The following is a 25738-nucleotide window of genomic DNA, read 5'->3' on the forward strand; positions in this document are numbered from 1 at the left end:
AATCCTACAGGAATTTACTGAAAGCGTTTACATGACGAGGCTGCTTCCAAAACCAGCTCTGCTTCTTGCAAAAGCCTCAGACGTGGTAACGAGGCCAGAGTTGAAGGAATGCATCCCTTGTCCCTGTGAGAAGCCACAGAGCCCCCGAGGCCCAGATCAGGGCCCACACCGCAGAGAGAGGAGCCTGCTCCCGGCAGCGAGCAGCCTGCAGGCCTCAGGACAGTGTGCCGGCAGCCAGGGCTCAGGCCCAAGAGACAGCCTCCTCCGTGCACCCGGGCCTGTGAGTGAAGCCGCTGTGCCGGTGGCCACTGCACTCCCAGGGGCTGTGGCCGGTATTGTGCTCCCCACAGGGGTGCCTTCAGGCACAGCTGGCCCTGGAGACCTGGTTCAGCACCACCCGGCCCCCCGGAGAACTCTGGCTTCCGTGTGCCGCCAGAGCACAAGATTCTCGCCGGGTCTCCCCCTGAAGCCCAAACCCCAAGTCTGCAGCCTGAGCTCTGCCCAAGGCCTGTGGACTCCGCACACGGGACCCTGCTCACTTCCTCGCCAGCGATCACAGCCTCCACGCCACAGGCACACGCACCACCACGGGGACCACAGCAGCGAGGGCTCAGCGGGAGGGCCCGGAGGCCTTTATTTCTGTGCGGGAGGCAGGAGGGTGTGGGCCGCCCTGAGGGTGGTGGCACTGCCCCTCCAAGGAGCCCGGGTATCTTTCCCCAAAAGCTCTGCCGCCCTGGCCATGAACCAGGCCCGGCTATCAGAGGAGCAGGGATGCTGGAGCTGTCTCTGTGGAGGCAGGGAGGCCACGGCCCAGCAGGAGGGCAGGTCCCCTGCAGGCTGGTGCCCCCTGCTGGCGACCACCTGACTGCGCCCGAGTCTCTGGCCAGGTGGGCGCCAGCACAGGACACCAGGACCTGCCATCCCGTCTCAGCGCAGGGCACCCCTGCCCTGGGAATCAGCCCCCCGGGGAGGGTGTGACAAGGGGACAGGAGCTGCTACAAGGCAGGATGCTCAGGGCCTGCGGGATCGCCTGCGCGCCGGGTCTCAGCAGCTGCCAGGGCCCCAGGTGAGAGCAGCTGATGAGGGCCAGATGGTGCCCCCTCCCCCAGGGCCCCCTAGGTCTCCCCATCACCATCCCCACCCACGGGCTCCCCAGAGGCTGAGGCAGGACGGAGAGCAGGGCTGGGGCTGGAGTGCCGGGGCTTCCGCGTGAACGGGAACACCCTGCGAGCGAGAAGGGGCCTGAGAGCTTGGCCACTGACCCCCCGCCCGTCTCCCCGGGCACCGCCTGGCTCACCGCCGCTTGGTCTCCAGGGGCACCACAGCCTCCGCCAGCAGGTCTCTGTACAAGTCTGACTTCAAGAAGCGCGGGTAGGAGTCCTGTGAGAGACAGCATCTCGCCCTGAGCCCTTCCTCCTCCTGCTCAACCAGCACGGCCGGGCCTCAGACAGGGCCCCCCCAGACCAGCTCAGACTCAGGGAGACCGGCCCCCATCGGGGCAGGAACCTCCGGCGACAGGGACCCGTGTCCCTGGTTCTCTAGGACCCTCAGAGAGGGTGAAGGCGTGGGCCAGGATGACAGGATTCAGTAACAAGGGACAGGAGCCTATGAACCCAGCTGCTTATGTTTTAAAAAGAAAAATAAATACACATTTATATTGTTAACTTCAGGTGGAGGAACAGGGATATAAACAAGATTCAGTGGAAGGTACTTTGCAGGTTAGATTCTGAAGCAGTGCGGATGTTTCGCGTGATTATGAAATAAACAGGTGATCTAACAGACACTGAAAGTGAGGTGGGGACAGGTGGAGCTGGGCGTCAGCGGGTGACATCACCCTCACGACATGCAACCAAGCATCCGAGGGGCGACAGCCAAAGGACCAAGGAGAAAACAGTCAACGGCTTTCAGTGACTTTGAGTGGTAGTGCCATGATCCTCGGTTCAGCTACTGAGTGAATTGAATCTAGAGGAAAAGTTGAGTGATTATAACAGTACCACTGAGAACCCAGATTTTCAGAAGGTGAGTGAGGAGAAAGAGGTTATAATCATGATTCCAAATTAGAAGCTTCAGTACGAACTCCTGGTGTGTTATTTAAAACACACCCTGATTCTGTCCACTGTAAGGCCTGGTAACCATGACTACCCCTGATGCTACAGACCAGTCTGGTTTGCAGGTCAAGGCTTCCAAACGCCACTACAGGGGGAAGGCCGAGGCCTCGGAGAACTGCTGGCTTTGGGGCAGGATGGCCTCATAGTAAGGAAGGAAGCACCACAGGTTTCAGACACATCACAGGACTCGAGCAGCCAGCCGAGAGGGGGTTTCTGCACCTCCCGTGAGATGAGGGGGCCAAAACCCATCCCATACGGTGAAAATGTGAACGGACAATGGCAATAAAAACATCCCGACATCACCAACTGCCCTCAGCAGATACCACGGCTCCAACTGCCTATTCTGAAAAGTGGTAGAGGAGGAACCAAGTCTATCTCTCCACCCTGTCTCTCCTCTACGATCGGTACCGCTGGGCCAGCAACGCACAGAGAGGAGGCAGTGGTGTGTGAGGCCTGGGTGGAGCTGTCAAGGTGGGGCTTTGCCATGAGAAGAGACGGCTGGCCCTGCGTCCCTCCTGAGTGGAGAACACGCAGCCACCACCTGTGCAGCAGCAATAAAGACCCAGCACAGTGAAAAATACAAATAAATTTAAGATCCCACGTGCCACAACTGGAGACGCTGCTTGCTGTAGCTAAGACCCGGTGCAGTCAAATAAGTAAATAAAAATAGAAAATATTTTAAAAATACAAAAAAAGGGGACTTCCCTGGTGGTCCAGTGGCTAAGACTCTGAGCTCCCAGTGCAGGGGGCCCAGGTTCGATCCCTGATCAGGGAGCTAGGTCCCACATGCTACAACTAAGACCCAGAGCAGCCAAATAAATAAATAAAATTTTAAAAAAATACACAAAAAGTAAATAAAGAATACCATTGGTGTTTGGGAAGTGATGCTGGCCTCTGTGGCCACATTGAAAGGAATTGGAGGTGGGCATGTCCTTTAAGGGAACTTCCTACAGATAGGGAATCTGGAAATGGCTTTCAAGTCAAGGAGGGTGGTGGGCAGGAGGGGCGGTGAGTCTGGACAGGCCTGGGCTGCAGTCTGACCGCAGCTCCCGGGGGGTGGGGACGCCCACCTTCTTCATTAGCAGGTAGATGTGCCGCTGGGCGTCGTCCAGCACGTGGCGGTGGGGCTGGGTCAGGCCCGCCAGCGTCTGCTCCATCGTCCGGCTGTCGATGTTGACCCAGCGGGCGGCGCCGGGGGCCAGGAACTGCCTGCATGGGGTGCAGGGAGCCTGGCGGATCAGGCCCGCAGGGCTCCCCAGCCACCACCCCAGCCCGAGGCACTCACTGGTACACCGCGTCCACTAGCGCGGGGACCCGGGCCTGGCCTCCATGGCGCAGCTCCTCACAGGCCTCCCAGAAGCTGAGGTTCTCGGCTGGGGGTCCAGGCACCAAGTCAGGCCCACCACGGGCTGCTGGGCACCTGAGGTCAGGGCTCGAGCGGGCAGCACGGTGGGGGCTTCTCACCACTGAACTCTTTCCCAAGAAAGTCCATGAAGTGGGCCCGTCCCACGGGGTCTTCCAGGAGCTCCCGGAAGCTGAAGGCCCATTGCTCCACGCGCAGCCTGGTGGGCGCAGCTGCGCTGGTGGAGGGCGGGCGGGTCAAAAGCGTGAGGAATGGGGTGGGCCTGCCTGCACCCCTGGCCCACCTGCTCACCTGGGTGCATTCATGGCCCAGTAGGCATCATCATCTGTGATCCAGGGGTTGCTGGGCAGGCACCCCGACATGATGGGGTCATGCGGCCCATGCTGGCTGCTAAACTTCAGGTACCTGGGGGTGGGGTGGTGCCAGGGCTGCTGCAGGGGGACTGTGGGGACCAGGGCGCAGGGGGAAGTGTCTGGGCTTGGGGTGCCAGCCGCCATCCCCATCCCACTCACGCCTCGAGGCAGGTGGAGGACTTCACCCGGGCTCGGCCCAGCGCCCTGCGTAAGCACTCGACCTAGAACAGGAGGCCTGTGAGGGGGGCCAGGCCTGGGAGCCGCCAGCCCCCCGCCCTCTCCTCCCCCCACCTACCTCCCGCCTGTAGAAATCCACGGTCTCGGTCTGCAAGGGGCAGGTGGGCTGCCGTTAGAATGCAGGCCCCTCTGGGGCCTGATGTCCCACCCCTGCCCTGCCCGGCCCCTCAGATCCCCTGCCTCTATTGCAGGGTCTGACTTTTCAGGAAGCTCCCTGGGGCCCCAAGTCTGGAGGTTCCAGGGTGTTGACCAAGCCCTTGGATGCTCAGAGCTGCCTGAGGTTCCTCAACCATCACTACTTCCTGCTTAAACATACCACAGGGAGGGGGGAGGCATGGCACCCCCAGGACACCTGGGATGCCGACCTTCCCTCTCAGCTGACTTTGATGGAAGTGATAAAACCGGGACCACAAAGCATGATTCTTAAGTCGGGAAGACCAGAAGAACCTGCCCTGTTGTGGGTGTTATAGGATCTGACTGAGGACTCAACAGCGACCAAGTTCAGACGTGTGTCCTGGGCCAGTCATGCTCTGGAGAGTGTGGTTCTTTCTGCCTGGACCCCTTGGGCCCCTATCCCTGCCCACCCCCCCAAGGCCCTGCAGACTCTGATGCTGCCCTGGCTAGGGGAAGCCCCCCAACTATGGGGACCGCTGCACTCACTTGCACCCAGGGCAGCAGGTGGAAGGCAAGAGAGAAAAAGCTAGCAGGTGGCTGGGGTGGGGGCAGCAAGGCAAGGAGCAGAGCAGCCGAAGTGACCGAGTGCCGGGACGCCGGTACTGGCTGACTGACAGGTGGGTGGGCAGTCCACAGCAGGCCCCCTGCGGTGAGCGGGCGGGGGAGGTGGGAGCACTCGGGGCGGGGTGGGGGGCGGGGGCAAGCCCGCAGGGCCCTCACCATCGGCGCTCGCCCGGCCATGCAGGGGCCCCGTCCTGGCCCCTGCTCCAGCACACTGGGGGCCCCCGGCTGCAGAGACAAGAGGAAGTGGGGGCACAGCTCGGGTGGACAACGGAGACCCTCCTGACCCCCGACACTGAAGCTCCGACCGTGTCACCCCCACTGAGAAAACGTGCTCAGAGGAGCCTGGGCCCAGTCTCCTGTCTGCCCGCCCAGCCCACCCCGTCTCCCCTCCAGTGTAGCTCACGATCTGCCCGAGGCCTCTCGTCCTTCCTCGCCTGGGCCAAGCTCACCCCAGGCTCTGGGCTGCTCAGACCGGAACCCCGGGTGGCCCTGCTGAGCCCGTGGGGTCCTGCCGCCCTGCCACCATGCGCACCCACCCCGTGGGAGGTGGCGGCTGCCCTCCCTGCTCGCAGCCCAGGAGCCCTCGTGGCCCTCAGCCCGCTGCTCGGCCTCAGCCACACCTGCCCGTGCCACCTCCCTGCCCTGAGTCCAGGACCCCCAGGTGGAGGGTTAGGGGTCATCTTCCCGGAGACGCCAGCCACACCTGATGGAGTCATCACGCCCCTGGTGCCTGCTCCCGCAGGGACGTCCCCCAGCGCACCTACTGTGGTCGGCTGGCACTGCCCGCGTAGCAGATGGCCGCCGGGCTCTCCAGCGGGGCGTCAACCCACCTTGCAGGCCCCAGGCCAGCGCCTCAGGAGCCTCTGGCCTGCAACCTCAGCCCCTCACACTGCAGTGAAGCCTAGCTCCCACTTGCCCCCCAGAGCCTTCAGGTGACCCCACCCCTACCCCCAAGGGCCTAAGGTGCACCCACTCGCCCCTCCCCCCAAGGGACTCTGGTGCCCCCCTCACCCCCCCAGGGTGGTGTTGTCCTCCATCAGATTCCTTAGACCCAGAGAGAAGCAGGTGGGCCCTGGTCTTTGGGCAGGGGCAGCTCAGGCCTGGCCTTGTGACCTCTGGGTTGTGACGTCACGGAAAGAGAGCTTCCTATCACCCAACAGAACCCCTAAAAGCATGTCCTTCCCAGGGGTCAGAAAGGAGGTCCTGCTCAGTGAGCACGTGAGGCAGTACACTGGGCAGGACCCCATGGCTGTGCAAGAACCTCCCCCCAGGGGCTCACCGGGGGCCTGTTCACCAGCCAATACGTCTGCTCCTGGCATGCGATGACAAGCCTGTCCCCCTTCCTGCGCTGCTTAGCTGCCCTGGTGGGGGTGGACGAAGATGGAGGGACACCACGTCCACGCCAGCAGCCCCACCCTCAGGCCAAGGCCTGGATGGTCCCGTGCGGGAGGGGCGGGGGTGAGCCGGAAGGCCTCACCGCAGCTGCTCCCGGGCTTGCATCATCACCAGGTCCCATGCGTGGCTGATCCTCCTGCGCAGCTGGTGGTACTGCTCCTGGGCAGGGTCAAGGTCTCCAGTGGGACCCTCCCTCCTGCGCCCAGCTCTGGGGCGCAGACACCCACCTCCCCTTGAGTCACCCCACGTGCTCCAGGGCCTCAAGTGGGGACTGGCATCTCCAGGCTGGGTTCAGCCTGTGAAGGGAAGGATGCCCACCTTCTCGTGGTCCACCAGGGCGCCCTGCTTTCGGATGTTCTTCTTGGCCAGGTAGATGGCTGGAAGGGCAGGCACGGATTGCAGTGGAGCGTCGGCTCCCCTCCCCTGCAGCCTCATACCCCCCGAGGCCACCAGACCGAGGCTTCACCCGGGCTGGCCCACCCCTCCTCGCTCACCATAGTCCAGCTCGGCGGCTGGCCACAGGGTGCTCGTCCAGAAATAGGGCGTCTGGCAAGGGGCAGGAACAAAGGTTTCTGGGACTTTCTGGGCCTTCCCCACCCCAAGAGATTGTCCCCACCCTCTCAGCTCCCTTGGAAAGAGACTGGGCCGGCTGGGGGGCATCTGTCGACTACCTCCAGGCTCAGCGGACCACCTGCCGTTCCCTGACTCCTGCCCAGGACCCTGACGCAGTTGCAGTTCTGGGGTCTGGGACTGAGGGCAGGCCCTGCCGGGGTCCCTGGTGTGGCCAGGAGGGGGGCCCCATCACGCCTGGGGACACGCACTGAGATGCAGAGCTGCTTTCTTCATGGCCCTGAGGGTGGGGCCGGGCTGCTCAGGACCCAGGTAAGCTGGCGGGGTCCTCTGCAGGGACTGCCCCTTAGGGGGCCCTGCTTAATGTTCCTCCTCTTGACCTGGCCTTTCTGTCACGGGGACACTTCCAGCCCAGGCCTTTCGGGGAGTGGCCAGCGGACCACCAGGCCCATACTCCTGCTCCAACCACAGCCCCGCCCCTCCCTGGAGTCCCCGACGTGGGCGGGGGGGGGGTGTGTGCAGCCACGGGGGCGCCGCACGTGCTCGCAGTCCAGGCTGACCTGGAATCTATAGGGCGTCTCATCCGGCCGGAGCTCGAGGCGGCGGGGGTCGCGCAGCGGGTAGAGGTAGCCATGCTGCACGAGGAGGCTGCCCAGATGCAGGGCCTCTGCGAAGCCAGGCGGTGAATTCTCAGGGGCGGGAGGAGCCCCCGGGCTTGGCCCCGGCCCCAGGGCCGCGTGGGGCGCAGGAAGAACGCCGGCGGCCCCTTACCGTCCTCCGCGATGGAGTACTTCTGGATCAGCCACTCCACGATGTCGCTGCCTGCGCGGCAGACGCGGGGTGAGCCGAGGCCCCGGCGGGCACCCGCCCCCGCCCCCGCCCGCAGCGGCCTCACCGTTCGCCGCGTGCGGGATGACGGTGACGAGCAGGCGCTGGCTCCGCATCCTCACGCCCTGGTCGGGGTCCTGCATGGTCACGACCATCCGCTCCATCTGCGCCGAGGAGGTTGAGGGGCTACGGCGGCCGGCCTGCCCCACCCCCAGACCCCGATTCCCAGGAACCGGCCGGGACGCGCCGGATCAGTGTGCCGGGAGATTAACGCGCACTGATGGTGCGATTTCAGGCCGCGGCGGAGCGCGGAGGCGCGGAGGCGCGGGGCCGCGGGGGTGGGGGGGGCGCGGGCGAGGGGCGACCCCAGCCCCAGGGTCTCCGTCGCCTCACCCCACTCGCACAGGGCCATCGCCCCTGACCCGCGGCCACACTCGCGCGCTCGCGTAGCGGCCACACTCGCGCTCACCCGCACTCCCTGCTCTCCGGCCCCTCCCGGCCTCGCGTGCCAGGAAATCGGGGGGCAGCCGGGACCCCGGTACCCACCTTGCTCAGATGCGGCCTCTGCACGCGGGGGTGCCCGCCAAGGGGCGCGGAGCCGGCGGCCATAGCAAAGGCAGGCCGGGCGCGGCGAGGGTGTCCGCGCGCCCCGCCCCGCTCCGGCCGCCTCCCCGCCCCGCCCGCGTGTTCGCCCGCAGCGGCCTCGAGGTCTGGGGCTGGGGGGCGCGCGGGCCTCAGAGCATCCGCCTCACGACAGGCTCCCCTCACGACACGAGAAACCGATGTCCGTGGGGACTTGCGTGGCGCTTCGAGGGGGGCTTGGCCCCACCCGGACTACATGGGGGATGAGAGAACCGGGCTCAGCTGGGAGGAGGTTCAGAGATGGGCGAGAACTCGGGGAAAGGCTGGGGCGCAGACCCAGGAGAGGACTCTGGGAGGGGGAAGGCGGCCTAGGTGGGGGACTGCTGTGACCCCTCTTCCATACCTGCTGGGTGCCCGGACGTCAGCCGTGCGGGGGCTCTGGGGTCTGGGTGAGGGATCGAACAGCCGGCAGCGAGTGTCCCTGCAGTTGTGAACCTGTGCCTAAACCCCGCGGTGCTCCCGGGTTGGGGGGACACTGCTATGTAGGGGTGCAGGTGGGGGTCCTTGAGGCTTGGGGAAGACTGCCAGCAGCACCCGTCCCATCAGCTGCACAGAGGCCTGAGGGGGCTTTGGACAGCAGAGACCCCACCCAGGTGACCTGAGGCTGTGGGAGACTGTGGGGTGGGGCTTTACTGGCAGAGGGATCTCAGCACCTGCTCCCGGAGGTTCGTGGCGTTCTCTGGGCTGAGGGCCCAGCCTGGCCATTTCTCTCCCTCCTCCAGCGTCTTGGCGTCCCACACGCCTTTGCTGGGGCCTTTCTAAAGTGTGCAGACAGGTCTATTTCTGTTTTTTAGGTGCTGGGGGGTGGGGCAGGATGTTGGCATTGGCCTTTGGCCAGAAGCCTCAGTCATGGAGATCTGAATCCATTTCCACTTCCAGCGAAACCAGGTCCAGGATGAGCTGGGGAGGGACCTGGAGGGGGCTCCTACCCCTCCAGGCATCACTCTCCCCTAGATCCCAGTGAAACCCACCCACCCAGCCCCATCCACACAGGTCGGGTCAGGCTGACCGCAGGCCTACCTAGCTGTCCTCTTCCAGAGAGGTTGAAAGCCACCAGAGGCCAAAGCTGTCCCCTGTCTGGGGAGAGTGGCCTCCTAGGCCCCTGCAGTGGAGGAGGTGGGTGGGATGTGATGCTCGAGGGGCTGAGGAGATCCTGCCTCGGAGAGATTGTGGGCAGGTGGGCTCCAGGGGGGACACCCAGCCCACGTGCCCCCAGCACCGCAGCCTGTTGGCCTCCTCCAAAGATAGAGGCTCCTTTGGGCAAGGGCAGATCTGAGCCTCGGGTGTCCTCAGAAACCAGGGTGTAAGGAAGCAGGGGGACTCCAGCTGGTGTTCTGCCCTCCCCCCCAAGCTGACCTACAGGGCCCCAGCCTGCCGCCCAGCTCACCCAGCCCCCGCCCCGCTGACCCCAATCTGCCTGCCGCAAGGGTTTAGGCATCAATACCAGAGAGCCCTTGTGTCCCCTCTCAGCTCTCTACCTCCCCATCCTGTTTTGAATCAGTCCCTTTTCTCTCCCCACTAAGAACAGGGGCTTTGGGAGCACAGAGCATACAAAGGCCCCTCCACCCAAGCTGCCCTGGCACAGCCCGGTCAATATACAGTCCCATCGAGGCGGAGTGCCTCACTGTGTGGGGGACCCCGGCCCTGTGTGTGGACGCTGGCCCGTCTGAGCTGACGCTGGTGAACCTCTGGGGTGCGCAGCTTCCCCGCCCCCCAAGGCTGGGCACACTCCAGGGGTCCCCTCTGCCCAGACTGAAGCTCCAGAGGGTGTAGGAGGAGGGGCCTCCCAGGTGCGGCCTGCGCCGCCGACAGGTAACAAGAGCCTGGGGACTTGTCTGGGGGACGCACCTGCTCCCCTCGGCGCCCCGGGCCCCAACCGCCCCGCCCAGAGGGCTTCCCCGGAGACTCCCCAGACTCCCGGCGGCGCCGCGCGGGTGGGGCCTCCCTGATGGCCAGAGCGGGGTGCAGGCGGGGCGGAAGGCTGGGGCCGTGACCGCGGCCGTGTGCGTTTGGGTCCGCGGCGGCCGCGCGGGGTCCGGGTGCGCCCGCGGCGGGGACGACCAGGTGCCGGCGCCGAGCGGGCGACACGCGCGTCTCTGCGGGGCTGCGCGGGGTCCGCGGAGCGGCTGGGGGCGCGCGGCGCGGGCGCGGCGCTGGGCGCGGGGGGCGCTCCCGGCCGGGATGAGCTCACCGCAGTCGCGCCGGGGCTGAGCGCCGAGCCGGGCGGCGGCGGGGCGGGCGGCGGCTCCTCGGCGGCTCGGCGGCGGAGCCGGGCCGCGGGCCACCATGCTGGGCCTGGACGCGTGCGAGCTGGGGGCGCAGCTGCTGGAACTGCTCCGGCTGGCGCTGTGCGCCCGAGGTGAGCGGCCCGGCTGGGGCCAGGGCGGCCACGTGGGCGGGGGGCTCTGGGCGGGGGCGCTCAGCCCAGGGCGGACCCGCTTCTCCCCCGCGGAAACTTTGGGGGCGCTGGTGGGAACCTTGCGGCGCGGTCCCCCCGCCGCGCTCTGGCGAGGGTGGGGGCTTCTCCCAGGCTAGACAGTCATGGGGCAAGGGGTGAAGAGGGGGCGGGTCTGCTTGTGAAGCCAGGGCCGCAGGGGGCCCCTCTCCCCGCGGGAGCCTGCCCCCGAGGTCCGCTCTCCCTTGGGTGGGGCTCGCGCCCCTTGGGGAGGGTGAGGAGCCCGCGGAGACCTGGGCGCAGTGGGCAGGGACTCAGAGACCTGGCCCCAGGGCACCATGGGAGCCAGCTCCCAGGACTGTGCGGAGGACTGGGAGTGACCCCCATTATGGCCTGGGGACGGGGCTCAGCTGATGGGGTCTGGAGGCACCTGGGGCGGTGGCCTCAGAACATAAGCAGAGGGGTTTGGCAAGAACCAAATACCGTATGGGGCATGGTGTGGAGGAAGCCCCCGCGCCGTGGGGAGGCATTCAGGGAAGCTAGTTCCGGGTAGTGTGATGGGGGCCCAGAGCTGTCCCAGAGCGCTGTGGGAACGGGGCCAGGGGCCCTGCAGGGCGTCGGGGAGCAGCCTCTGCTCCAGAAATCTCAGTGGTCACCGCTCTGCAGTGTGGACCCCGGGCCCTGGGGTTGCTCCCCATCTGGGCCCTTCCCCCTCCTCACCTTTGCCCTCAGAGTCAGGGAGGGGCTCTGCACGAAGGGTCGGGCCAGGCGAAGGCGGCTGGTGCCTCCAGGGGTCCCTTGCCTCCTCTCTGGGAGCCTCCTGCACTAGCCAGGCCCCTCCTGAAGAGGCTGGGTGTGGGTGCTGGTCTGCATCTTCCTGCCCACCCTGCTCCCAGAGCCCTCACCGGCTGCCTCTTCAGTCCCCTCCTTTGGGCGGTGGGAGGCCCAGCTGGCCATATGGCAGACTCTAGCAAAGGCCAGGGTCAGCTGGCAGCAGCTGCTCACACGGCCTCCCCAAACCCCAGTCCTCCTGACCGACAAAGAGGGGGGGCAGCTGCCACCGGAAGAGGCGCTGGATGAGGCCGTGCCCGAGTACCGGGCCCCGGGGAAGAAGAGCCTCTTGGAGATCCAGCAACTGGATCCAGATGACGAGAGCCTGGTCAAGTACAAGCTGGCCCTGCTGGGGCCTGTGCCGCCCGCCATGGGTATGCCTGCTCCCTGGGCCTGGGGGGAGGGCGGGGTAGGGGCACCTGTAGACTCCGGGTTTCTCTTCAGATCCAAGCCTGCCCAACGTTCAGGTGACCAGGCTGACACTGATATCTGAGCAGGCCCCGGGGCCCATCGTCATGGACCTCACAGGTAACTCCCAGATGCCTGGCGTGACACCAAGCCCCAGGCAGAGACCTCACAGGTAACCTCCCCTGCAACTGATCTTTGGGGTAGAGACCTGGGCTCATCGCCATGGACTTCTTAGGACCCAATTCCAAGTCCTCAGACTGCAGAGCCCACAGACACAGGCCCCGTGGGGGCTCCGGGCTCAGGGTCTCATCCTCACAGGAGTTCATGCTTAGTTGCACTTTCCCTAACAGGGGAGTTGGCTGCGCTGAAAAACCAGGTGTTTGTCCTGAAGGAGGGTGTTGATTACAAAGTGAAGATTACCTTCAAGGTGAGGGAGCTGTCCTGAGGGACACCAGCCAGCCCCAGGCCCAGCCCCAGAAGTTCCCGTTAACACTTTCTGTCCCTCAGGTCAACAAGGAGATCGTCAGTGGACTGAAGTGTCTGCATCACACCTACCGCCACGGCCTGCGAGGTGAGGGCGGGGTGCAGGGGGGGGAGCTTTGTGGAGGGCAGAGGGCAGCCCCCAGTGCCCTCGTTTCCCTGCAGTGGACAAAGCCGTCTACATGGTGGGCAGTTACGGCCCGAGCGCCCAGGAGTATGAGTTCGTGACTCCGGTGGAGGAGGTGCCCCGAGGCGCGCTGGTGCGGGGTGCCTACGTGGTCACGTCCTTCTTCACTGATGACGACAGGACCGCCCACATGTCCTGGGAGTGGGGCCTCCACGTCTGCCAGGACTGGGAGCGCTGAGCACCCCACCCCGGGGCCTCTTCCCACTGGCCCCCCCGCTTCTGTCAGCTGCTGCAAGGGACCCCTGAGCGTTCCCCAGCCCCTCAGTGACCAGAACCCCACCCCCTGTCCTGTACCGGGATGCCCCCCCCAGGCCTGGCACTGTGCCCTGAACAGTCCTATTAAACGTCGCTCTGTCTCGGTGCCCTTGGTGTCGCCTGTCTGCCTCCCCTCCCTGGGCGGCGGCGGGGGGGTTGCTCCTGGCCTTGTCTCTCCTGCGAGCAGGCCCGGGTGCCACGTGGCGGCCGCTGCTTGGCCCCCCGCCCCCTTATCTGCCCCTGCCCCAGGGGCCCCCACACCATCATGGATGGCCAGCTCCTGCCAGTGCTGGTGCTGCTACTCGGGGCCTCAGGCCTGTGCGAACAGGGGCTGGGGCCTGGGGGTCCCTTGGAGGAGCCCCCAGAGGAGAAGCCCCCTGAGGAGAAGCCCCCAGAGGAGAAGCCCCCTGAGGAGAAGCCCTCCGAGGAGGAGCCCCTGGAGGAGGATAGGGTCTTGGTGCTGAGCCAGCAGACCCTGGGCCAGGCCTTGCAGGAGCACCCAGCCCTGCTGGTGGAATTCTGTGAGTGCCGGGCCAGCATGGCTGGGGACCCGCAGGGGCCGCCCGGGTGCTCTGCTCCACCTTCGCTGTGCTCCTGGGGCTCCGTCGGAGCCCTGGGGCAGAGCTGGGCCTGGGGTCCAGACTCACGGTGGGGAGGCACAGGTGCAGGGGAGAGCCAGTCAGGTGTCCCCCAGGCTCTTCCGTGAAGGGCCAGCCAGCACTCAGGTTTGCACGCGTCCATCTGGGGTTGTACAGCCCATTCACAGGCAGGCGCCACTCCCAGCCGGTAGGCCTCCACAGGCAGACGGCGGGAGCTGGCCTCAGGGGTGGCTGCAGAAGATCCGTCCCAAACCCACTCTGGGGACGCGGGGGCCCTCAAGGAGTCTGGCCTCCGGTGCTCGGGCTCTTTGTGGCCGAGGCTCAGGTAGGCCCCTGGTGAGGGGGGTGTGGACTGGACGTGTTGCTCCCTGCTGGATCTCAAAGAGTGGAGCTGGCCCCGAGGTCGGCCGGCTCTGGCCGGGCCGGAGCAGGGGCTGTGGCGGGGGTGGTGAAGGCCTGCGCGCTCATGGGTCTGTCCTCCAGATGCCCCGTGGTGTGGGCACTGCAGGGCCCTGGCCCCTGAGTACAGGAAGGCGGCCGCCCTGCTGGCAGCAGAGTCAGCCAGAGTCACACTGGCCAAGGTGGATGGGCCCGCGGAGCCAGAGCTGGCTGAGGAGTTTGCGGTGACAGAGTACCCCACGCTCAAGTTCTTCCGAGACGGGAACCGCACACACCCGGAGGAGTACACTGGTGCGGGGCGGGCAAGAAGAGGGCGGGCGAGGGGGCGGCGGGCGGCAGAGGCTGGGCCTCAGCTGAGGGGTCTCCGCAGGCCCCCGGGAGGCCAAGGGCATCGCTGAGTGGCTGCGGCGGCGGGTGGGGCCCAGCGCCAGGCGGCTGGAGGACGAGGAGGACGCTCGCGCACTCATGGACGCCCAGGATGTGGTGGTCGTCGGCTTCTTCCAGGTGCGCTGAGGGCTGGGGCCGGGCCTGGGAGCAGGGTGTGGGCCCGGCGGCCTCACAGGCCCGCGCCCCTCAGGACCTGCAGGACAGGGACGTGGCTACCTTCCTGGGCCTGGCCCAGGACGCTCTGGATATGACCTTTGGCCTCACTGACCGGCCGCAGCTCTTTCAGAAGTTCGGCCTCACCAAGGACACGGTGGTCCTCTTTAAGAAGGTGGGTCAGGTGGGCTCAGGGAGGAGCCAGGGTGGGGGCGCTGGTTCTCACTGACCCATCCGGCATTGTCCAGTATGACGAAGGGCGGGCGGACTTCCCAGTGGACAAGGAGCTGGGCCTGGACCAGGGGGACCTGTCTCGCTTCCTGCTCACGCACAGCATGCACCTGGTCACAGAGTACAGCAGCGAGGTGAGCGGGCTGCCGGGCAGGTGCGGGCAGTGGGTGGTGGCCGTGGGGGCCTCCACGAGCTCCACCTGCCCCTGCAGACGTCCTCTAAGATCTTTGCGGCCAGGATCCTTAACCACCTGCTGCTGTTCGTCAACCAGACGCTGGATGCCCACCGGGAGCTGCTGCCAGGCTTCCGGGAGGCGGCTCCCCATTTCCGGGGGCAGGTACTGGCTGGGCCTAGGGGCCGGGGTGGTGGGGCTGCGGGGAGCCCACGTGGACTCCCTGCTGGCAGGTGCTGTTCGTGGTGGTGGATGTGGGCGCCGACAATGACCACGTGCTCCAGTACTTTGGCCTCAAGGCCCAGGAGGCCCCCACCCTGCGCTTCATCAACGTCGAGACCACCAAGAAGTACGCACCAGAGCATGGGGCAGCGGTCACCGCTGCCACCATCACAGACTTCTGCCGCACGGTCCTGGGTGGAGGGATCAAGGTCAGTGGTGGCCTGCCCATGGGGTGGGAGCAGCAGCCACCAGGAGAGACCCCCGGTGAAACCCCTGGCCCTGTTCCCCTAGCCCTATCGCTTGAGCCAGGAGGTCCCCCCAGACTGGGACCAACGGCCAGTCAAGACCCTCGTGGGCAAGAATTTTGAGCAAGTGGCTTTTGATGAGACCAAGAACGTGTTTATCAAGTTCTGTGAGTGTGGCTGTGGCGGGTGGCGGGCAGCAGGTGGCGGGGGCCCTGCTGCCTGTGCTGACGCGTCCCGTCCTAGACGCCCCGTGGTGCGCCCACTGCAAGGAGATGGCCCCGGCCTGGGAGGAGCTGGCCGAGAAGTACAGGGACCACGAGGACATTGTCATCGCCGAGCTGGACGCCACAGCCAACGAGCTGGAGGCCTTCCCTGTGCACGGTTTCCCCACCCTCAAGTACTTCCCAGCAGGGCCCGGTCGGAAGGTGCGGCCTGGGCTCGGTCTGGGCGCTTCCACCCTCGGCTGGAGGTGGGCATGGCCTCAGAGGGTCAGCCTTGGGTCCAGGAGGCGGGGTCCCCAGACCATGTCCCTCCTCAGGTGATTGACTACAAAGGCGCCAGGGACCTGGAGACCTTCTCCAAATTTCTGGACAGCGGGGGCGAGCTGCCCGCAGAGGAGCCTGCGGAGGTGCCTGGAGCCACCTTCCCGGTGGGTGTCTGTCCCCAGGCTCCAGGCCTCAGGCCAGTCCTCTGGAGGGTAGCTGTGGGCGAGCATGGGGGCGCTGAGCGGAGGGTATGGCATCCAGCTGGGTCTCTGTGACCCTTGCCAGAAGCCAGAAAACACCACAGAACCCAGGGACGAGAAGCCAGGAAACACCACGGAGCCCAGGGACGAGCTATAGCTGCCCGCCGTCAGCACCCACCCAGGAGCCATGTCCGGGGCCGTGAGAGCAGCCGTGTGAATAAAGAGCTCTGGTCCTGGACTGTGTGTGGTTCCTAAGAAGGGCAGCTCTTGTCTTGGTGTGGGCCCCATTTCAGCCCCCGGGGTCTCCTCATCCTGGGTGGGGCCCAGCCCTCCTGATGGGCGCCTAGGTCCAGCCTGGGTCTGCAGCCTCACCAGGGCAGGAAGGAGGCCCATAGCACTGCTGCTGTGTTGGCCCTGCCCTCTCCCCCAAGCTGCCAGTGTGGCTCCGTGCCCCCACCCCACGCCCCACGAGGCTGGGCCCGACCTTGAATGCTGCTTGAGAGGCAGGGCACATACGCCGGGAGCCTGGCAACCATGTCGGACAGTGCAGTCCACGGCCAGGGAAGGTTCAAAAATGGTTTTATTTCATTATTACCCAAGTACCTTTGAAAAGATAATTGTACAAGTCAGCGCATGAAAAACGGGCTCAGGGCAGCCCCCCGCTGGTGCGGGCCTGAGAAATGTACATATTTACAGGGGCCCTGGGGAGGGCGGCCCGGACCCGCTGAGCCGGCTCGGGCCTCGGTGCTCGGCGCCGGGCCCACACAGTGGCAGGCCAGGGACAAGCTGGTTGAAGGCACTCGGTGACACGGAAAATGGACAGAGGCCCCAGAGCCCCTGCACCCTGGCTCTGGGGCAGGCCACAGCGGGCAAACGCCAGGGGCGTCTGCTTAGCAGCACGGGGTCGCTGGGCAGGGGCTCCAGGTGGCCCCATGGCGGGCTCCCCACAGGTGCGGGCTAGCGCGCATCTCAGGGAGCAGGGGCCCCGGCGGACTCCCGCCCTCCTAGACACACACAAGCCGGGTGGGCTGCCTGGACAGGCACACTGCCCCGCCAGCAGCTGCGCCCACTGCACGCGCGCGAGTGGGCAGCGCGGCACGGGCCTTTGTGGAGCCCGGGGGCGCAGCGGCCAGGCCGCCGGTCAGTCCACCTTCTCCACTTTGCCGATGACCTTCTCCTCGAAGACGGGCAGCACAGCCGCGTCCTCACGCACCTCCTCGAACACCACGCCGCACTCGAACTCGTCGCTCACTTTCTTGAAGTAGAACCTGTGGTCGGGAGGAGGCACTGAGGGCGCTGGGGCCAGGCAGCCGGGTGGCCGCCCCCAGCACCTCCCGCAGGCCCGCGAGCTGGTGGCTGAGGCCCTGGTGCCTGAGCGCTGGCGCCAGACGCTTGCAGGTCCCTGCCCCAGCCTCTGCAGGGAGAGGTGGGTGGGCTCAGGGTTCCCGTTCCCTCCACTGGCGACTGCGCACACTCGGCCCTGCAGCCCCCAGTGGGGTTTCCCAGCCACTCAGTGGACGGAGGAAAGCATGCAGGCAGGCTCTCCGTGGACTGGCCCAGACCAGACCCCACTGGCCCCAGCGTGTTCTGCAGCGCCCCTAGCGGTCTCCAGGGCAGAACTGCAGTGGGGGCCTGGCTTCCGCAGTCCCATAAAAACACCTGGTCAGGAAGCCAACACAAGGCCGGCTCGGGCTGCACCAGCGTGGGTGCCCTGGTTGGCCTGCAGGACCTGGTCCCTGAACCGAGGCCACACTCGCCTCACCTGTTGTAGGGTGCACGCCAGCAGCCCACGGCCAGGCAGACGGGGGTGGGACTCAACGGGAGGGGAGCACACGGCCCTGTGCTGCGAGGCCCCCCAGCCTCTCACCGGTAGTTGCCCTTCTTGGTCAGCAGCTCCTTGAACTGGCCCAGGGTGACTGCGCGGCCCCGCACCAGGGTCCGGTAGGGGATGGGCTCTCCGCAGAAGTAGTAGGCCACGACGATGCTGTCGCATGGCTGGGCACTCCCACCGCCCGCCTTCCTCTGTGATTTCGTCCTGAGGGCCGAGAAGCATTGTGACCGCTGGGGCTGGGGCCCTACCAGTTGCCCCAGAAGATGACAGGGCAGAGCCTGCAGGGTGGGCTGCACCTCACTTGGAAACGCTGTGCGTCCACAGGCTCCGCTGCCCACCCTGACCCAGCCACGCCCACCCCTGGGGGCTCGCCCTGCACATTTCCACTCTGTGCCAGCCCAGACCGAGATGCAGACACAGCCAGCCGTCTGCCGCTGCCGCCACCCACTTCGAGGCCCTGGTCTCACTGTGGGGGCGGAACCACCACGCAGTCCACGTGAAACGGGCGAGCAGGCTTCTCAGGAGGACCCCACGGGAGGCGCCTCTGCTGGGTGGCTCAAGATGGCTGGCCCCTGGCTCTGCGATAGCAGGCTGGGTGGCTCAACCCGTGTCCCTGTGAAGCCACCTTCAGAAACACCCCAAGGCCGGGGATTGGACAGCAGAACTGCTGGACCCGGAAATGGACTCGCCTCACAGCAGAGAGCTGCTCACAAGACCAGAGGCGGCAGCCAGCCCCTTCTCCAGAAAGGACTGAGGCCCGAGGCGCCTCCTGCAGGGCAGCAAGGGGTTTCCTCTTGACGAGTGGCGCCTGTGCCCTCCTGAGTCCTGTCCAATGACCACCCCGGCTGCCCAGTGGGCCCAGGCGCAGCCCTTGGCTCTGGCCAGATGGGCGGCCAGTGTTGCGTCAGGAAGGCCCCGAGTCATAGCAGGCTCTCCTCTCCGTGGGGACGCCCCACACTGGTGCTCCTGGTCACATAGCAGGCGGTCACCTCAGCTGAGTGGCCGCCCCCAGCTTGAGCCAGGCTCCTGACACCTGCTTGCCTTCCTTCGGTCCTGTGACCTCAGGCCTGGCCCAACCCAGGAGCTGTCTGGGATTCCCAGGGGGTCCATTCTCTACACAAGAGCACCCCCCATAAAGAGCAGCAACAGGGAGGCTCAGAGCAGGGCCCTCGGCCGCGCACGACGAAGGACTGGGGGGTCGGCTGGCAGGGGCTGAGTGGGGGCCCCTCTTTCTGCTCAGGGACAAGGTGGCCCGCGCTGTCCACATACGGCCCTCAGGCCCTGGACGCCCAGCCTGGCCAGTGTGCATGGGCATGGACCACGCGCTCCCACACTGCATGTGAGACCAGAGCCGGCTCGCTGTGCACACGGCGCCCAGGGCCCGCGCTTTGGTGAGCAGTGCTCAAGGGAGTCAGGGCCACAGCCCCGAGCCCATCACACCAGGCAGGTCACTGCAGCGAGGGCCGAGGCCTCGTGCGGGGCGTGAGGCCTTCTGCGGGACGCACAGACCCCTCTCGGGCCCGTCGCTCGCTGTCCCCACGTGGACAGCCAGGGCTCCTCTCACAGACACACTAGTAGCCCCAGCTCCTCAGGCGCGGCGCCCAAGCTCCCGTCGCGGGCCGGCCGGCACTGGGAGGACCCAGGGGGGCGCACGTACTCTGTCTCGGAGAGCTCCAGGTCGGACACCGCCGGCACGGCGCTCAGCACGGGCGTGCACGCTGGCCTGACACAGCAGCGCCCCCGCTGGATGACCTCCTGCACATACCTAGGGAACAACGCGCAGTGAGCCGGGCCTCCAGCAGCGCTTAGCTCAGCCACGCTCCGCAGCAAAGAGGAGGCGCCCGCTGCGTGTGGCTGGCAGGACAGCAGGACAGCAGGCCCTCGAGGTTGTGGAGCTGGAGGGCAGGGCTCCGTCAGAGCAGGCGGGACACCGGCGCTTCCGCCCACCAGGTCTTTACCAGGCAGACCTCAGGCTCCTGAAACCCGCAGGCGCCTGCTGCGCCATGCACTCAGAGGAGGCTTAGCCTCCAGAGGGGAGCAGGCCCCGACCTGGCCCTGCAGCTCAGTCACTGCCAGCTCAAGAGGGCTCACTGCCCACTGCTCCCGTCCCAGGGCCATCCACCTCGGCTGCGATGCTCCGCGGCCCTGACACGACGTCTATTTTGACTGCCCTGGGTGGGGTCACCCCAAGACGAGGGCCCAGCGGACCTCTGCTCTGGGGTCTCTGCTGTCTACAAAAGGCGCACATGTGCTGGACCGGCCAGTGTGGAGCGCCCGAGCCGGCCCTGTGGCTCAGCTGTGCCACAGCCAGACAGGGCCTGCCACTGGGCAGGGCCCGTGGGTGCTGGCACAAAGAGCAGACCAAGGACACAAGACCACAGGCAGGGAGCCCTGCAGGGGCAGGCGTGGCAGGGAGGGCCTGCTCGTCGCAGTACCCTCCTGGGCGGCCCCGCTGCTGCCCTCCACCCTCCAGCTCACGGGCTGGCCCGCCAGGCCTCGGGCACTGCCCTCTCCCCGGGCCACGCAGACCAGCAAGACCTCAGTGTGTGACACGGCTGCTGTAAACAGGGTCACCTTCAGTGACCAGGGACATGCAAGGGTCTCCCGCGGGGCGGCAGGCTGGGGCAGGTCTGCACCCGGGCGCTGGCTTCCCCAGAGCAGCATGGACTCTGCAGCGAGGCCCAGCCCCAGGAGCCCAGCTGACTGAAGACTGGACACGGGGACTAGTAACACCCAGGACGGTGCCGCCATCTGGCAACCACACTCCTGTCTCCAGGCCCTCAGAGCCCGGACCACCTTGGAGTCCCGAGTGGCTGGCACACCTGGGAAAGTGACCGCAAAGGCCCCACGGCCAGGGTCCAGTGTGGAGGGATGACCTGCCCCACGAAGGGCCGCACCGGCCCTGACAGCCACACAGGGTGCCGCGAGGAGGGCCGTGGGGCTGGGCTCTCAGCACCGAGAGTGAGACACCAGGGCTCCCCCGCGTGGCTGGGAACACCAGGCCCATTCGCAGACGCGGTGGGCCTCACCGGCACCCTGAGCGCAGCCGCAGGCCAGCCAAGGCGCAGAAGGGCTCCCGCCCCGGACGGATGCTGCGAGGACCACGCACCTCTGCTTCGAGGGCGCCTTGCTGGCCCTCTTCTCCTCCTCCTCCAGGCGCCGGCGTGCCTCCTCCAGCTGCGTCAGGGGGTTGGGGGCGGGGTTGGGCGGCATCGTGGGGTCTTGAATGAAGAGATGCGACGGCTGCACCGAACTCCGGAGCTGGGCGCTGACCCAGGGGTGCACGGCCCCGGGGCGCTCAATGGACAGGGGCCTGGAGCTCTCGTGGGCCTGCTGCTTCTTAGCCCCGGACGACCTTCGGGGGCAAGAGAAGCAGGTGAGCCGCGCCCAGGCCCTGCACAACCCCGACCCCTGATGCACAGCCTTTCTGGAGACCTGCTCTGCACCGTGCTCATCGCTTTCTGAAATGTAAACCATACCCTATGTGGACATTTTCTTAATGTTTCCCCAAAAAGACTTCTTTTACATATAGGTTTTTTGTTTTTGAAAAGTATTTTGATATTAGAATAAGTGTTCTTGGGACTTCCTGGAGGTCGGATGGCTAAGACTCCCAGCCCCCAATGCAGGGGGCCTGGGTTTGATCCGTCGTCAGAGCACTTGCTCTCACATGCCCCAACCAAGACCCAGGGCAGCCAAACAAACAAAAGCTTAACTTTCATCATTCCTTTAAAAATATAAATAAATAAGTTTTCTTTTTGTGAAAAACTTGAAACGTTCATGAAATTCTAAGAAAAAAATGAACATGATTTAGCGACAGCCACTCAGTGCGTTCCGCGCACTTCCTTCCCCACTGAGAGCACCTGCCATGGTCGGCAGAATTCTGATCACACGCTGTTTCCTGCCTTTCCTCCACGTGATGCCACCGTCCCCGCCATCAGACACCAAGAGCCTCTACATCTGCGTGACCTGCCATCACTCAACCACTGCATGGAATTCGAGTGGAAACACTGCCTCTCTCAGCTGGACTAGAGGCTTCAGAAGGGGGGCGTGTCCCCAGGAGCAAAATGAGGGAATCCCAGGAATGGCTCCCGGGGGAGAGGGCTGACTCAGCGCCAGTGTGATGTGACCCGCCCCAGGGGGAGGCGGACTCCTCCTAGGGCCCGTGAGGCCCCCACCTCCTCACTCCCTGCTCTGTGCCCTGCCCCCAGGTCCACAGACCCCAGAAAGGCCTGCACGATGGAGCCCACGGCGCCCCAGGACACTGCTTCCGGGCTTCCCTTCCCACAGAAACCCTCCAGCTGCGGGGGGCCGACGGCCAAGCAGCGAGCCACCGCGACAGGGTTTGTGAGTGCGGAGGGTCTGGACCCAAGAGCGCAGGACCAGGGAGCCCACGCCCGGCCCCGAAGCCCAGGCCCCTGCCCGTCCCGCCCCACCACGGACAGGACGGGGACACTGAAGCCGACACGGAGCGGGGGCCCGGGGCAGAGGCATGTTCTCTGGCAGCTGGGGTCCAGGAGGTCAGCTCAGAGGCTCCTCCTAGAGGGGCGGCCACAGGGCTGTAGGATCCTGCCCAGTGGGGCTGCAGTAGCTGACCCCACCAGTGGGCATTCCTGCCCGGGACACTGACGTTGTCACCAATGCCCACCCCGTCACAGGGTCCACACAGGAAGGGTTGACCTTACGCTGCCATGGGCTGGCCCTGGTCCCACGGGCACATGGCCTGCACAAACTGCTGCCTGGCACTGACAGCAGGCTCTAGAGCTGGCAGGGACTCAGAGCCGGGGGGATGAGGACTCAGAGCCAGGGCGAGGGGAGGACTCAGAGCCGGGGGTGGGGGACTCAGAGCCAGGGATGGGGAAGACTCAGAGCCAGGGCGAGGGGGAGGACTCAGAGCCATGGGGGGAGGGGGAGGACTCAGAACTGGGATTGGGGGGACTCAGAGCCGGGGGTGGGGGACTCAGAGCCACGGGGGAGGGGAGGACTCAGAGCTGGGATTGGGGGACTCGGAGCCAGGGGGGGAGGGGAGGACTCAGAACTGGGACTGGGGGACTCGGCCGGGGGAGGGCTTGGCTGGGGTGGGGGACTCGGCCGGGGGAGGGCTCGGAGCTGGGATTGGGGGGCTCAGCTGGGGTGGAGGACTCAGAACTGGGACTGGGGGACTCAGCTGGAGGTGGGGGACTCGGCCGGGGGAGGGGGACTCGGAGCTGGGACTGGGGGGACTCGGAGCTGGGACTGGGGGCCTCGGCCGGGGGAGGGGGACTCGGAGCTGGGACTGGGGGCCTCGGAGCCGGGGCGGGGCCTCAGAGCCGGGGCGGGGCCTCACCCGTGGCCCGCCTTCCGGTGCCGGCTGATCTCCTTCTCGCCCTCGATGATCCACTGCAGGATCTTCTGGTTCTTCTCCGCGTCCTCAGCCGGGCCTGGCGCCTCTGTGCTGCTGCTCTTGCCCAGCTCCGCCTTCTTGGAGTTTCTCTTGGAGGTCGTGCCCGCCTTCCCGCTGCAAGAGCAAGGCCTGGTCACTTGCTACTTCAGCCGGCCCAGGCTGGACGGCTGGCCGGGACCCTCAGGGCTGGGGAGGACAGCCTGCAAGGGCCCAGCCTGCGCGTGCGGCCGGGCTGTTTCAGGCCTACTCTGTGGACAGAAGGCGTCCAGGCAGCTCGGGTCCAGCCACCCGTCCTCACCCAGACACCAGCCCCAAAACGGGCCCATCCAACCCAACGGTGCTTCAGGGCTGGAGCCCCGCGGCCGTGCACCCAGGCGCGCATTCCTGCCAACCCGCGCTGGCCCTGGCTTAGGGACTCCTCAGGGAAACTCTGGCCCGAGGGTGTCACAAAGGACCCTTCTCTGGGGCACACCATCTGCACTGACCTGCGCCGGGCGGGGGATTGCTGCTCATACTCACCCGTAAGCCAGGCTGTCGCCAGCGGTAGGGGGGGCGCCCGTGCTCTCCACATGGCTGCGGGGCTTGGCTGTGTGACTGTGCAGCTCCGGGCCCCAGGCAAAGCTGCCCGGGACCCGGCGGGCGGGCTCGGCTTCAGCTGGCTCCTTGGGCCGGGCCGCACCGTGGTGGCCGTGGTGGTGGCTGTGTCTGTGGAGGTGCAGCCCAGCCGGGTCCAGCTTTGCCCCCAGCTTGGGCGCATGCTTTCCGTGCGCGGGCATGGCACCCCCCAGCACCCCGATCTTGGGCACGTGCGCGCTGTCCGGGGAGCGGTGACCAGGCCCCGGCGACTGGCAGCCGGGCGTCCTCATGACTCGCTGCACGTGCTCGTCCAGGATGCTCTCGGGATTCTCCTCGTGCGCGTCCCGCAGCCCCGCACAGCCCACGTCTGCGTAGCGGGAGGGGAAGTGGTGCCAGGCCGGGGCCGAGGGCAGCTTGTGGCTGGCGCCCTGGGGGCCAGAGGGCATGTCGCTGTCGTCGCCTTCCTCCTCCTGCTGGGACAAGACAGCGTGGCACCTCTCGGCACTGGCTGCACAGTGGAGACCCCATGCTTGGGGACACAAGGCACAAACAAAGGCCCAAGCCCCGAGCTGGGGACGAAGCCAGGCCAGCGAAGGGCAGGAGGGGCCGCCGGATCCAGAGTGGCCCCGTGCCAGTGTGGCCGGGCTCCGGGAGGACGCAGCGGATGTGGGCTGGCTGGGGCTCCCCTCCCAAGCGCGGGGACAGGACCACACAGACTGCCAGGACACCTGGCACCGCTTCCACATTAAGCTTCTCAATAAAAATTCTGATTTTTTTCAATTGTTTTCCTATTCCTCAATTTCACTGCTGTATTTTCCATCATATTTTCCCAGCAAACACTGCCCTTATACAGAAGAGCTCCTGGTTTTTCCTTATCTTGCTACGAGTGTTAATAAATTATCATATCAAACTAGCAGAATTTCCTTTGACTCTTTGAGAGTTACTGTAAGCAGACCTGTAAACATACACATTCAATCACTTCAATCCTGAAACACACAATTCACATTCACTGTCTCGTCTTACTGAGTTGCCCTGAGCAGACGCTGAGAGACCGGATGACTGAGCCACCCCGCGCTACAACATGAGCATGCCCCCAGGAGTCCCCACAGGACTCCGCACCACTGCGGAAGTGCCTGCGGTCATCAGACATGCCGCCAGCTGTGGGCACCACGACTCAGCAACGGCACCCAAGAGGACAGGCTGGGAGAGAGGGGCAGGCGGGGGGACATGCAGGCCTGTGGGCGAGCTGGGAGCCGCTCTGGAGCGCCCCAGACTCCGGGCTCTGCACCCCCTATCACTACCCGGACCCTGGGTTCCTGCACTCACCCTGTCCCCACACCGACTCTGGTGCTTCGTGGTTATCGGGGTGGGGACTCGGGAGACTCGCACCAAGGGGCACCCAGTATTGATGCCATTCGCCCCCTCCCAGGGCAGCAGACTGTAAAAAGAAGCCTCCAAACATCCAGGGGTCTGAGACCAGCTATTCCTAATAGCTCTGCATGCACAGAAATTCAATTTTAGGGTTTTAAAATATTATAGATTTACATAACCCTTCAACGCTAGTTTTCATCTTCTTCTGTTCTGATTCCCCAAGCTCTAGAGTAAAATTCAATTATTAAAAAATCTGTAGGACTTCCCAGGTATTCCAGTGGTTAAGAATTCCACCTGCCAATGCAGGGCACACAGGTTCAATCTCTGGTCCAGGAAGATCCCACGTGCCATGGAGCAACTAAGCCTGTGTGCTCCAAGTACTGCCTCATGAGCCACAGTAGTGACGTTCACATGCCCTAGGACGGTGCTCCCCAACAAGAGAAACCGCTGCACCGGGAAGTCCACACACTGCAACAAAGAGCAGCTCCTGCGTACCACAGCCAGAGAAAGCCCGCGCACCGCCAGGAACACCCTGCTCAACCGAAAATAATTAATTACTTAAAAATCTGCAGTGGGAATTCCCTGCAGTCCAGCGGTTAGGACTTGGTGCTTTCACTGCAGGATTTCAAGTTAGATCCCTTGTCAGGAACTAAGATCCCACAAGCCGCAAGGCATGGCCCCAAAAATGTCTGAGCTA

At 65.4% G+C, this 25738-nt stretch overlaps 4 protein-coding genes across 9 annotated transcripts in view; 2 read left to right on the plus strand and 2 right to left on the minus strand.

Moving 5' to 3' along the window:
- On the minus strand, positions 611 to 8248 carry RGS11 (regulator of G-protein signaling 11). Its single transcript, XM_018040543.1, has 17 exons — positions 8139 to 8248; positions 7660 to 7756; positions 7536 to 7586; positions 7325 to 7431; positions 6689 to 6740; positions 6513 to 6571; positions 6277 to 6353; positions 6079 to 6160; positions 4956 to 5024; positions 4120 to 4149; positions 3984 to 4045; positions 3763 to 3876; positions 3573 to 3688; positions 3394 to 3481; positions 3179 to 3317; positions 1298 to 1380; positions 611 to 1224 (listed from the first exon to the last, which is right to left on the minus strand). Exons 1-17 carry the CDS (start codon positions 8199 to 8201, stop codon positions 1116 to 1118), a joined length of 1398 nt encoding a protein of 465 aa, XP_017896032.1. The 5' UTR covers positions 8202 to 8248; the 3' UTR covers positions 611 to 1115.
- ARHGDIG (Rho GDP dissociation inhibitor gamma) lies at positions 7448 to 12914 on the plus strand. 2 transcript variants are annotated; one of them, XM_018040545.1, is made up of 6 exons: positions 7448 to 7604; positions 11655 to 11834; positions 11905 to 11988; positions 12219 to 12295; positions 12376 to 12439; positions 12514 to 12914. In XM_018040545.1, exons 1-6 carry the CDS (start codon positions 7547 to 7549, stop codon positions 12711 to 12713), a joined length of 663 nt encoding a protein of 220 aa, XP_017896034.1. In that variant the 5' UTR covers positions 7448 to 7546; the 3' UTR covers positions 12714 to 12914. The 2 variants fall into 2 exon arrangements, with proteins under 2 accessions (XP_017896034.1, XP_017896033.1); XM_018040544.1 differs by lacking the exon at positions 7448 to 7604 and adding an exon at positions 10292 to 10593 and having other exon boundaries at positions 12514 to 12895.
- On the plus strand, positions 13023 to 16121 carry PDIA2 (protein disulfide isomerase family A member 2). 2 transcript variants are annotated; one of them, XM_018040541.1, is made up of 12 exons: positions 13023 to 13157; positions 13188 to 13311; positions 13873 to 14079; positions 14159 to 14292; positions 14366 to 14503; positions 14577 to 14693; positions 14771 to 14896; positions 14965 to 15162; positions 15245 to 15365; positions 15442 to 15623; positions 15737 to 15847; positions 15969 to 16121. In XM_018040541.1, the coding sequence occupies exons 1-12, from the start codon at positions 13056 to 13058 to the stop codon at positions 16038 to 16040; spliced, it is 1632 nt and encodes a 543-aa protein (XP_017896030.1). In that variant the 5' UTR covers positions 13023 to 13055; the 3' UTR covers positions 16041 to 16121. The 2 variants fall into 2 exon arrangements, with proteins under 2 accessions (XP_017896030.1, XP_017896029.1); XM_018040540.1 differs by having other exon boundaries at positions 13023 to 13311.
- The window catches only part of AXIN1 (axin 1), a 37921-nt gene continuing 28628 nt past the window's right edge, over positions 16446 to 25738 (minus strand). The window contains exons 6-11 of one of the 4 annotated variants that reach the window (XM_018040323.1): positions 23614 to 24140; positions 23038 to 23208; positions 20824 to 21069; positions 19372 to 19479; positions 17751 to 17918; positions 16446 to 17151 (exon numbers count right to left, since the gene is read on the minus strand). In XM_018040323.1, the coding sequence (XP_017895812.1) occupies positions 17025 to 17151; positions 17751 to 17918; positions 19372 to 19479; positions 20824 to 21069; positions 23038 to 23208; positions 23614 to 24140 (1347 nt within the window). In that variant the 3' untranslated portion in view covers positions 16446 to 17024. Of the gene's footprint in view, positions 17152 to 17750; positions 17919 to 19371; positions 19480 to 20823; positions 21070 to 23037; positions 23209 to 23613; positions 24144 to 25738 lie in introns of all 4 variants that reach the window. The other 3 variants (XM_018040322.1, XM_018040325.1, XM_018040324.1) reach the window with 3 other exon arrangements.

The sequence above is a fragment of the Capra hircus genome, chromosome 25 (genome assembly GCF_001704415.2).
Source record: "Capra hircus breed San Clemente chromosome 25, ASM170441v1, whole genome shotgun sequence".
Classification (NCBI taxonomy): Eukaryota; Metazoa; Chordata; class Mammalia; order Artiodactyla; family Bovidae; genus Capra; species Capra hircus.

Coding starts and splice junctions, on each gene's coding strand:
- RGS11 (XM_018040543.1), bottom strand. CDS start 8,201: ATGGCCGCCGGCTCCGCGCCCCTTGGCGGGCACCCCCGCGTGCAGAGG. Junction 3,689..3,762: donor TGGGCCATGAATGCACCCAG/GTGAGCAGGTGG, acceptor GCCCTCCACCAG/CGCAGCTGCGCCCACCAGGC. Junction 3,318..3,393: donor CTAGTGGACGCGGTGTACCA/GTGAGTGCCTCG, acceptor CACCCCATGCAG/GCAGTTCCTGGCCCCCGGCG.
- ARHGDIG (XM_018040544.1), top strand. CDS start 10,521: ATGCTGGGCCTGGACGCGTGCGAGCTGGGGGCGCAGCTGCTGGAACTG. Junction 12,296..12,375: donor AAGTGAAGATTACCTTCAAG/GTGAGGGAGCTG, acceptor TCTGTCCCTCAG/GTCAACAAGGAGATCGTCAG. Junction 12,440..12,513: donor CTACCGCCACGGCCTGCGAG/GTGAGGGCGGGG, acceptor GTTTCCCTGCAG/TGGACAAAGCCGTCTACATG.
- PDIA2 (XM_018040540.1), top strand. CDS start 13,056: ATGGATGGCCAGCTCCTGCCAGTGCTGGTGCTGCTACTCGGGGCCTCA. Junction 14,694..14,770: donor TCACAGAGTACAGCAGCGAG/GTGAGCGGGCTG, acceptor CTGCCCCTGCAG/ACGTCCTCTAAGATCTTTGC. Junction 15,366..15,441: donor GAACGTGTTTATCAAGTTCT/GTGAGTGTGGCT, acceptor GTCCCGTCCTAG/ACGCCCCGTGGTGCGCCCAC.